The 12282-nt window shown below is 38.8% G+C and overlaps 1 protein-coding gene across 1 annotated transcript in view; it reads right to left on the reverse strand.

Moving 5' to 3' along the window:
* GRID1 (glutamate ionotropic receptor delta type subunit 1) overlaps positions 1-12282 on the reverse strand; it is a 470054-nt gene that overhangs the window by 26539 nt on the left and 431233 nt on the right. The window contains exon 13 of the mRNA XM_083867019.1: positions 1335-1530. Within this exon, the coding sequence (XP_083723145.1) occupies positions 1335-1530 (196 nt within the window). The remainder of the gene's footprint in view (positions 1-1334; positions 1531-12282) is intronic.

Below are 12282 nucleotides of genomic sequence, written 5' to 3' on the forward strand. Positions count from 1 at the left end.
ATTTCATAAAGTGCTGAGCAGATTAAAGAAAAAAAAACCAAACCAAACCAACAAGCACTGCAGACTTTGCTATTGCTCTGCCTTGTCCCCAAAGAATTGAGATTTTTGGAGCTGAGGGCTTTGGGGAAGCTCATCTCAGGGATGAACCCAAACTTTTGACTGAATGCTGAGACATGGGAGTGTCTGCATAAAGCTTTTGTGCAAAAGTCGAGCAAAGAGTTGGGAATCTCTTGTTAAAGGAATTTGGGAAATGGGACAGCTTGTGTTACTTGTGTTCATCCTCTTCATGGCACTGTAAAAACAGTAGATTTTGGATTATGTCCCTCTGACTGTTCAGAAAAGGTTTCAAAAATTCAAAACAGCAAAAGGAAATGGAAGCCAAAACCACTTTATTATGTCTCACGTACAAAAGCATAAAGAACTACTAAATCAGTGTTTCACTGACAAAAGCATCACTGATCAAACATTCACCATGGTGATAAAAACTGTTAACTTGTTTTAGGGAAAAAAAAAATAATCAATTGTCAGATGAAGAGGACACTTTTCACTAAAGGAGCTGCACATCAAGGCTTTCAGCATGGCTGCATCCCCTCTGTGTAATGCACTCCTGGACAGCAGTTTGATGGAAGGTTTTGTTGAGATGTCAGATGGGGAGCAGAGGGCCATGAGAGAGAGAAGGGACATCTGTAATGGCCAATTCTCTTTGTCACAGGGCTCAGAACAAAGATACAACATCCTACTCTGCATCTCTGCACATCCTCACAGTGTAGGCATACAGCACTCCTCGAATCCCACAGTAATTCTCTGTTCCACAACAAACCCCATGCAGCTTTATCTGAGAGAAACAACATTTTGGTAAAACACAGTGCCATGTGAATGCGTTTTGGAATAAACAAAGAAAAATCTTGCATTAAACTTCTGTTTTAAGAGAAATGAGTGTGCTTTCTCTGGATCCCTTAATTCTTACTCATGTTTCCAATCGTGAAGTCAAAAAAAGAAAACAAACTCAAATGAGCAAAGGACAGGAGTCAGTGCTGAACAAGGCAAAGAATTACATACAAAAAGGCAAAGTTCCCACAAAACTGAGAAAATTTATGACCAGATCCAAAGGACTTGGATACTGAAGACTTGGGCAGAGCTAAAGTACTTCAATTCAGAACAACGACACCAAAATATGATTCTTATTTTCCATCAAGGTACTAAAAGGAACTTTATATAGGAATTCAGGGGGGGGTTTTAAATGACTGTATTTTATTTCCTATGACTTAACTTTAACTCTATAGAAACAACATTGATACAGAAATTAAATTAAAACCTCTGTGATCCAGTCTTACCTTCCTGATGCCTTCAGAAGGGTTGGCCACACAATTATCTGCCCCGTTATTCTTACTGATAGTCCTCCAGAGCTCAGCAAACGTGTTGTCCTGCTCCAAAGGGTTGGTGCCTTTTGCCTTGAAGTATTCATACACTGCTGAGTCCCTGACTGTGCCATAAGATATATCCATTTGTTTGGACAGATCCTGAAAGGTCCTGAAATTCAAGCAACATGGAGAAATTAGGATTATGCAATACATTAACAAGACTTCATTAATTAAATTATTTCTTTCTATGTCTGTCATTTGTCAGAAAGCCCCAAGTAACATTTCCATATTTCATTCCTCATTGTAAAGGAAAGCCAAACAGTTATTTAATTGTACTGAGGTGAACTGATTTTAACTACACCCAAGCTCTGCTTCACCCCAGTGAACATTTCTTTTTTTTTTTTTTTTTTTTTGACAGATAACATTCATATTAAATATGTTACCAAGAATATAATGTGATAAAGACTTACCTGAACACAGGAAAAATTCATATTATAAATATAAACTTCCAACCCCATCAACTTCACCAGAAACACCTCGCAGAATTCAGTGGAATTAGTTCACAGTTATACCAATGCTCCATCTGACTCCAAATCAATACGACTGTTTTAAACAAACAAATAAAATCTTGCTTCCAATTTCCACTAAGTCTCTCTTTTCACAGCCTCTGGTAAAACAGGCATTTTTCATTCACACACAGGCCTAACTTTCATTTACTCATCATCCACCACTCTGCAAGTGTAAATGGGTCTCACCCCGAGTGGCTGTGAATGCACAATTTATTTTCAAATTGTACAGAATGTAATTCACTCCTGTTTTACAGCCTTTTCTGCACGGAAAGGTGTAAATCACTGCCTGCATCAATGAAAAGCAGCCCAAGCTTCAAAACACTTCAGGTGGCATCATCATCAGCAGCATCCTGGCTGTCTTCCCTCTCTCTGAGCTTCATTCCCAATTCCTGAGCCTTCCTCCTTTCCCCTCAAGCATCATCTGTGTGCAGAGCCATCATTTCTCCATAAATCCATAAATCCACATTCCACCTCTGGCAACCACACACTGCAGCAAGGACCAAACTGCATCTGAGAAATAATGGCTTATTTCCTGTTGTTATAAATGTATATATTATAAAGTTGGCTTTTCACAAGATGTGTGCTGTATGATTAATAACCTTGTGGTAAGGATATAAGTGTTTATTTCTGCTGTTAGTAAAGAAAATCAGGCACAGTGGTAGTAGTTGATATAGATTGTTTAAACTGTCTGTTTGGTGGGGATAACACCCAGTGAACATGGAAAGAAGCCCCTGCTATTGATACACCAACTATCAGCATCTCCCATCTGAAGAAAGTCTGGCCCAAGGCCCAGCTGGAGGTGACAATGGAGACACAGCCCAGAAACACAAATGCTCTAAAAAGGGGGACCCAAGGAGGGGCCAGGCAAAAGAGTTCCTGGGATATGGAAACTGTTTATGGAAAAATATGAATATTCATCAAACTGATCCAATAGAAAGGGTATTTAAAGAATGTCTCTGATATGGCAGGTGTGGACTTGGCTGAGTGCAGAGTCACTGGCTGTACTTTGCTTTTATATCTCCTAATTGTCTTATTTTCTATTAAACCTATTGCTTAAAATTTATAGAGAAAATGAACTTTGTTTTTTACACTGTTAAATGCTTTATAAATGTGTGACTTCACATATTAACATGTTCCTGACAGAACCAACCCATTGCTTGACATGGGTTAAACTAAAGCGACCCCTCCCTGCCTCACCCCATTTCTTTTCCCCAAAACCAATTTTTCCCAAACACAAACTTCCCTGATCAATAGATCTGAAAGGCTCACCCTTGCCACCTCCAGCTCCTGGAGCCACACAATCTTTGCCTTGCAGCTTGTGCAGATTTCCTCACCATGCTCCCAGGGAGCCTTCCCTTGGCCCAGGAGCCAAAGCTGTTTTTCCACAGCTGAAGACTTGTCACAGACAATATTTTCCTGCCACCTTTCCTGCCTTGTTTCCCTGGGGAGACGCCACTGCTGACACTTCATGTTGCCTGTAAGATTTCCCTGCTGTGATATTTAAAGCAAAGCAATCTGGGCATACACACAATGCCACATAAAAACACATAAGAAATCTCTTCCCTCTTCTCCCTCTCATCACCCCCAGCTGTAAAAATTACCTTTTTTGGGGGGGTCCTGGTGTTACATCCCTGTCCCCAGGCTGCAGCTCCATCCCCTGGCCCCAAACTCTTCCAACTCACCAGCTGCTTCAAACACTTTAAGTGGTTTAAGTTCTTAAACTGTGTTAAGGACTTTTTATCGTTTTAAGCTGTTAAGCAGCTTTAAGTAAGACTGTGTGAACACTTTCTGTCTATACACATTGCACACTTGTGGATTTGGCTCCACCAAACCCCAAAGCTCCTGCTATTTTTCCCCAGCTCTGTATATGGCAATTGATAAAGTACAAAACAAACATCCTGGAGGGTTGTTGGAAACTCAAAAAGCTAATGAAAAATGGGAGAATTTGTTCAGATTTTATTTCTTTCTTTAATGATCCTGAAAGATCTATTCTGCTCCCCTAAATGTTTTTTTTGTACATTCTAAGGAGCCACTTTTCCTCCAGTCTTGATCTGCATGATGACATGCTGCATTTAGCTCTGTCTTTATTTTTTAAAGTGAGTTTCATCATATCCCAAGGAACTGATTAAACATCAGGAATGGATAATATGACTGTTAAAAGACACATTTCTGCCTATAGGGCAAATAAAAGGTCTTTGAGGGTGTTCTGTGGCAACCCTGTCCCACCAGGTTTAGTGCAGAGATTTTGGTGTGTGTAGGAAACCCTGGTTGGCAGAAGCACAGCAGCAGAAATATGTTTAACTAATATACTTTAATACAAGTTTCAGCTGCTAACAACTTTACAAATGCCAACTGCTGATACTGCTAATTCTGTTTGAAAGTTTCAACATGAGGGTTTGGATAGTAAAAAAAAAATAATTAAACTTGCAGTTTTAATATTATCAGTATTCCCTTCATTGCCATGGAAGCTTTTACTCATGAACGTGCATTTTGTTTTAGCTAAATTGCCCTTTATTGGCAATCAGGATTTTTATTTTAGCTGAATTACATTTTATTGACAATCAGTAGTGCACAAAAGCACGGTGCACGTTGCTTTACGAGCAGAACAGTTTGTTCAATTCTCTAAACATCACAGGGCAGAGAGAGCAAATCTGGGGTTTAAACCAAGGGCTTGCAATAAAAGACAAGCACACAGGTGGCAGGGAGAGAAGCCCAGCACTGGCCTGGCTGTGGGAGTAAGGAAAGCCCTTTAGCTGGCAGCATTTCCTTGGAACACAAAATGTGGAGTACTGTGTGTCCTAAGGATTTCTCACAGTGAACTGTTTGATGTTTGGGACCACTTAGCTAAAAGCCTATCCCAGAAATTATCCTGACAGAGAGTGGTCTCAGCCACAGCTCTTGGTCTGGATAAAAAAGTATTTCTGCTGTATTTCTGCATTGAGAGTGGAGGTGATGCTCAGCACCTCCATGGCCAAAAGATTTGGGCATGGTGGGCATGGGCACATACATAAACAATACTGGATGGAGATTTATAGGAGAATTATTTATAGGAGAATTTCCTCCTACTATTTTACAGGGAGAAGTAAAATAATCACAAGGGTAGTTTTTAAACCTTATTATTTTAGCCCCCATCAATTTTGTCTTTGCCAGACAAAATCACTCACTGCTACATTTCACATCCTGGTTGTATCTCACATCCTCTAAAGGCAACTGCTGTCATTGTCCCTAAGGATTTCTTGTGTCCTAAGGATTTCTCACAGTGAACTGTTTGATGTTTGGGACCACTTAGCTAAAAGCCTATCCCAGAAATTAGCCTGACAGAGAGTGGTCTCAGCCACAGCTCTGACTCTGGATAAAAAAGTATTTCTGCTGTATTTCTGCACTGAGAGTGGAGGTGATGCTCAGCACCTCCATGGCCAAAAGATTTGGGCATGGTGGGCATGGGCACATACATAAACAATACTGGATGGAGATTTATAGGAGAATTATATAGGAGAATTACCTCCTATTATTTTACAGGGAGAAGTAAAATAATCACAAGGGTAGGTTTTAAACCTTGTTATTTTAGCCCCCTCAAATTTGTCTTTGCCAGACAAAATCACTCACTGCTACATTTCACATCCTGGCTGTATCTCACATCTTCTAAAGGCAGCAGCTGTCATTGTTCCTAAGCTTTATTTGTGCAGGACCCAACTCCTTTAGCCACTCAAGTTCTTGCCTCACTTTCTTATGGCAAAAATTTTATGTACTTATTAGACAAAACTATTTGTGACAAAAAATGTGCAGCATAAGAAGATACCCCATTAGCCTCAGCACCTCAGCTCCTGGATCCCACAAGCCATTAAAAGCTCTTTGTAAGTGGGATTAAAGATAAAGGCAGTAAAGCAGAAAAAGCCAATGCCCCTCACTCCTATATCTTATATTTGCTATAATTGACAAGTACACCTAAACCAATTAATTTAAGTAAATGCACCTGTAGTCAATCTAAAGAAAAAAAATGTCTTTTAAACCTGTGTGACCAGCCAAAATATTTAATGTCCATATTTATGCTAGAGGAACACACCAACTGATACGTGTTCACAGTGGAATTGCAATTATTTCATGCAGAATCAACAGAAAACTGGGCTCTCTGCTTGGTTTTTTTTTTTTTTTTAGAGACTCATTGACATAAAACAAATGCTGCAGAAGACACAGACAGGCAACATTAATTAGCATTTATAATTAAACCACTAAAAGTAACTGCCAGAATAAAAATACTGGTTAAGATACACTTTTTTTTTTTTTTGCAGATGTGTTCTTACTTGTAAAAGCATTGCTTAAAAAAGTGATACTTATTTTTTTGGGCAGCTGTAGATATACAGACTAAAAATATGCTGCCAGGATGGGTTTATTTGACTTTGTTGGTGCTGCGTGCCCAAGACTTCTGGATGAATAATAAGTGACAGACTAAACTTGACACCAGGTGCTTTGAGGTAACTGCGGATCAATTAACTCAGCTGGAGGCACCTGGATCATCAGATGTGATCAAAGACTTTTCCAAGAGAAAAACATGTTCCTTCATTAAAAAAAAAAAAAAAAAAAAAAAGGCGGATTTTTTTTATAGTGACCCTGAGATTTTTTTGATTTTTTTGCTCAATGCAGCATAATGTTCTAGCTGATGGTTGCCATTGAGATTCTGAGACTTCTGAAGCTGCTCTGCCTAAATGAAATCTTAAAAATGCACACATCAAATTCATAGTACAAGTCCTAATTTTCTATCTCTAAATTCCTTGAGGCTAAATTATTTTCTTTTAATTTTTTTCTTTTTCTCTCCAAAAATTAAGAATTCATTACATCTCCAGAATTAAATATAAGTGCAGTTCCTAACAAGAATTGGTTTTTTCCACACAATTATGTGAGAGAGAAATATGTGTTTTATGCACTGGGAAAATGGTAAACCAAATAAACTTCAAAGTAAAAACCAGAAGTATCTGAACTGATTTGACAAGTTTTGTAAGGCTAAGAAACACCTATGAGCTAAAACCTAGAACATAAAATTCTACCTGAAAGGGGATTTATTGGATAAAGTTACACCCAGTGGAAAAGCAATGAGTTGAAAGAGAATTCTGCCTGCAGAATTCTGAGACCTAAAATTGCTGAGAGCTCCCCCTTTCAAGGGATAATTTTCCATGACAAGGAGGACAAATAAGAAAATTATTCTCATATGTAGATGCCCCCTGAGAGAGAAAAGTCTGCAAAGCTGAACCAAGGTTGAAGTGGTACTGCAGGGTCTGCACAAGCACATTTTACCATTCACAACCTCATCTAATTCCTGATTAATTGTTTTTATCCATTTATGGATCAGCAAGGCAAAGGATTTGAGCCTCAGCCCGTTGTTCACAAATCAACAATCTTTGCAACTCCAGTTTTAAGTTAAATTTATGAGTGGGCAGGGTAAAGCTTGTCTTCAGACATCTGAAACTGAGTTCAAACTTTCACAAAAAAGACATTCTCTAGAGCTGCTCTACCCAACTTGAATATGTTGAACTGGTTGGAGAGCTGGAAAAATTAAAAATTCCCTCTGTTATGGATATAAAATACCACTAGGGGATGATAGGCTCATTGAGTCAGAGACTTGCATGGAGAGTTTCACTCTGTTGCTAAATTCAAGTTAAAAAAGCATAAGCCCATGTAAAAATGGAAAAAATAGCAGTCAGTGCCTCTAAACATTAGTGCAACTGATATTTCATCAAGAAAGGGAGATGTATTGGGTAACATTGCAATTGATCTATCTTTCGCACCTGTAAGTCCTAAAAATAAATATAATTTTAAAAAATAAAATATTATGATGTATTTTTGGTAGATTTTCAATGTTTGTTCCAGGCACATCCAGGAATGTTGTCAGTGTGTGTTAAACTGGACACACAAAACTATAAACTGTTCAAGGGATTCTTAGACTGGCACTACCCTTAGTACAGAGAAATAAAATGAAAAACAAGTTTATCTCCACTTCTTATAACCTTAGACTTCAGAAGAACCGGTCCATGATTTTAATTTGGGGATCTCAGATTTTCTTTGGAATTCCAAATAATTAAACTGAGATCTTAAATTGTCAACTTCTCTCTAGTGACGTGATCAAATTCTGCATCCTTCCATTTCACTGTAAGTCACTTTAAATGCTCTGAATTCTGTCTCAGTGCAGTGATGTGAGGAGCAACAGGTTTCTTCATCAAATACTCTAAGAAAAAAATTTTAATTTTGGCAGCAAAGGCTTTCCAGTAGAGATCAGCATGTATAGGATACACTTTTCTGGGTCAAGTCCTTCACCAGCAAACATATTCTGCTTTATAATTCATATAAAACTCATTTTATCTGCTCTCCACGAAAAATACCACCCACTTCAAACAACAGAAAAAGCCATGGGAGTTTCTGCAAGGGCAGCTGTAATTATTGACAGACTAAACCACTCTGAATCAGTGGAGATGGAGCCCTTCACAGCAGGAGTGCACCTTCCCAAACCACAGCAGGAGACAAGCAGTGCAGGCAGCCAGGGCACCCTGAGTTTTTTTGCTTTTGAGTGTTTGAATCCCTGCAGTGGAGATTTTCAATCAGTTTTATATAAATTATGTCTATATTTAGAATTAACTATTTTGTTAATATGTTTAGGAGAACTATGATTGATGGTGATGTTCACCAGTGAGGTCGAAGAGGTGGAAACCTGTGCAGCCCATCTTTTGCCTTCTGTAACAAGTGTCTATAAATGGAGTCAGAAAATTAAAATAGAGTTTTCCTGCCCGACTTTCTGCTGCCTGCCTCATCCTCTGTGTGTCCCACAGGGTCCCAAAGAAGGGACTTTCCTCCAGTGGCAAAGCCAATCCATTGACATGTGTCACAGAGCACGTTGCCATGTCAACCACCTCCTGTTCCTACAGCTAAAACAAATAGTGACTGAACTCCTCAGCAGGTAAAATGGCACTGCAGCAGCTTTTTTCAGTGTTATAATGTCACTGCTGACAGTGTGGTGGCATCTCTGAGACTCTCATTGGAGTGGGACTCGCTGCCCTAAATTAGGTGGAACCAAAAGTGAAATGCAATATTTATTTGTAGGGAGAGGTTTTATTTCTGCCTCAAGAGGAAGGGGTTTGTTGCACATTCTGCATACCAGGTGTGATGGGAACAGTTCTGTCACCCACCCAGTGCAGCACCAGAGCCCTTCTACTGCCCCCAAAGGAACTTGTTTTGTGGCTTCCCAGCAGACTCAATAGCTAGAGCAGCACTGCTGGGCTCAGTGAAACTGGTTATACACACAAAAACACACGCTCAAGGCTCCCAGGACAAAAATACCAACAAACAGTAAGAAAAACTAAAAACAAAATAGCCAAATAACACATACACAAAGCACTAGAAGCACTGAACTTGTACAGCCTCTAAACTGATTTAATTTCTTTCAAACAACATCCAGCCGCCTCTGTTCCTGCATGCAAAGGGAAAGACAAGTGAACTAAACTATTTTCTTAATTCCTGATACAGCCCTGGCTCCCCTGCAGCCTGAGTGTGTCTTGAACTACTGTGTGAGTAGTTCCTGAGCTACTGCATGATTAGGTTTGAAAACAAGGGAACAGAATGTAAACCCACCGAAATGCAAAGCCAGTCAAGCCACTAATAAATGATACACTGTCACGTTTATAATTTTAGTAGTAATTAATTACTAGCTACACGTATTTATTGGCAAAGCATTTGGAGGCTTTCTGTATTTTCTAGGAGGTGCAGCAGAAATACATTTGATTACCAGTATTTGAATTTCCACTCTTCACTGATCTCAGAACAACCTGAAGTCAAAGTGTGGAGGATGCAGGACAAAAGCCCAAACAAGTAGGTTGTGTCCCATTGCTCACCAAAGTCCTCAGTATCTTCCAGCAGTTTATTTAGGAAACATGCCCGTTACCAAAAAAGGACTTAACATTATTTCTGGCTTACTTAAAAATTATTTCTGGCTACGAGACTCAAATTTGGATCCCGAAATCAAACTGGATTCTCATCATAATCAGTAAAGCAGGTTCTTCTGTAAACAACATTAAACCTCTGGGTATTTCAATCTGCTGCTATTCCTAAATGATGCCCTCAGGACCCCCTCAGCCACTCCACTCATCTGCAGTGATCTGGGTGAGTGTGACTTGACTTGTCACTGGATCCTAAAAGTTCATTTTGCCTGGAGCTGACACTGACTCTGCTCCAGCACTGCACAGAAGGAAATCTGTGAACCAGCTGGAAATAAGCTACACATCCCCTGATTGCCAAGCCAGTGTTTCTAACTATATTTCCAACCCTTCTCCTCTCCAAACATCCTCCAGGCAATAAAAGCATAAGTCACTTAGATTGCTGATTTTTTTTTTCATTTATTTATGTGTAATTTATTTTTTCTTTCTGGGTGTTCCAGGTTTTCTGAATTGCTGTAAATTATTGTAAAGAAACTGTGATGCTCCTTACAGTAGAAGTTACAATTATTCTGCTTCAAATGTTTTCAAAAACAAAAAATAGAGTAATAAACTATTTCATTAATACTGATAGCAATGGAAACAAGTTTCTGAGCATTTATTTCAGTGCTGGATCCACTGAAGCCCCATAGTTAGTGATCCTTGGATGAAGTTTCTCTCATGGCTGAGCATTTATGATTGCATATTAATTCATCTGATATCTAAATAAGGGAGTGAAGTCAGAGAGCAGACTTCCCTTTATATTTACAATTTACAGAACCCCTCTTCACCATCCCATTTTTCCATATTTTTAAAAACTTAATAACCTTGAGATATTACTCACTTTGCCCACCACATTTACAATTTAACAATGAAAAATATCAGACTGACTCAGAGCACCTATAACACATTAGAGTCTCTTTTAAAGTGCTGGACCAGGTTTTCAAAGTCTGGAGCTTTAATTTATATGCTCAGATCCACATTTAAACTGCTACACGGCTGGGTGGATTTTCAGAACAGATCAAGGAAAGATTTGGCCCAACAGAACATTTGTACAACACTGGCAGACCCAGCTAAAAGTCTGGGGAGGGATTCAGAGCAGCCATGAGGAGTTGCTGTTCACTCTGCAAAACCAGAGTCATCAGTCTGGCTAAAAAATCTGGGTCATCTTGGATCCTTTATCCATATATATTCCATTCAATAATGAGAGGGAAACTAAAATGAAAAGGTGAAAACATCCCAAGAGCACATTTAGAGGAAAAAATACCCCTGTTTGGACTTCCTTTGACTATTTTCTTGCTTTACTTTTAAACCACTTTGCCATTGTGGCCGTTCTCTGAGTAGCTCAAAGGGTTAACACGTTAATCAAAGCAAGGTATTCCACCCCTTAAATTAATAATTAGAATAAAAACTGCAGCTGGTGTTTAACAGCACCTCGGTCCCAACAGCAGGTTTCAGTCACTTAACCTAAATCAAACATATCATAAAGTTGGCATGAAAATCACATTGTCTGAATCAAGCACATCTGGCAGCTGACACATGTTTTTACCTAAAATGAAAATAACAAACCACCTATTAGAGATGCAGATGCACTGGAAATTGTTTGTCTTGCTGATATCTTCTACCTCTCCCATTCAGCAGCTAAAAAATCCTAATGAAGATTAATGATTAAGATGGAGAGGGAAGAAATTGCTTTCTTCCTTTTCCACTGCTGTTCTAAGTGCTGATAACGCTGCCGGTTCTGTTTCACACTCAGATGACAAAAGAGAAGCTTTTTAATTAAATAGAGTGGGCAACAGATAAGCTTGGTTTTTTATAAAGCCTTTACTTGGGGTTAGTGCTGCTTTGTACAGTGACTGTTATTAAAGTCCATGAAATCCCAGCGTGGAGGAAGGTCCTACAAAACTCTTTATTAAGTTTGAACACAAGTTTCTCTGAACACTGAACCTCATACTAGAAAACACCAAAAAAAGCACATCAGAAAAAAAAAATTGGCTGCTCGCTATATTGAGATTAATTAGTTTATTGGGTAGTCTAATTATATACCTTGAAATATGAGCTTGGAAATTGCATTATTGCCATATGTAAGAAACACAGTATTTAACATCCACCCCATTCTGACTGATGGTTTTCTATCCTCTTCCAGATAGACATGACTATTCATAAATCAATTAAATTAAATCAGAGGCACATTCTCTCAGGCTGCTTTTAATGGTTTAGAAGGCAAACAACTTCAATGCCTGTGATTACATTTCTTGTAATGCAGCAAACTTGGTCAGCTGTATCAGAAACAGCTTTTCTGAGGCAATGCTGTTCTCTCCCTCATCTCCAGATGAGTATGGAAACACTCCTGTGTTATATTATATTATATTATATTATATTATATTGTATTGTATTGTA

This window comes from Zosterops lateralis, assembly GCF_965231275.1.
Source record: "Zosterops lateralis genome assembly, chromosome: 8".
NCBI lineage: Eukaryota > Metazoa > Chordata > Aves > Passeriformes > Zosteropidae > Zosterops > Zosterops lateralis.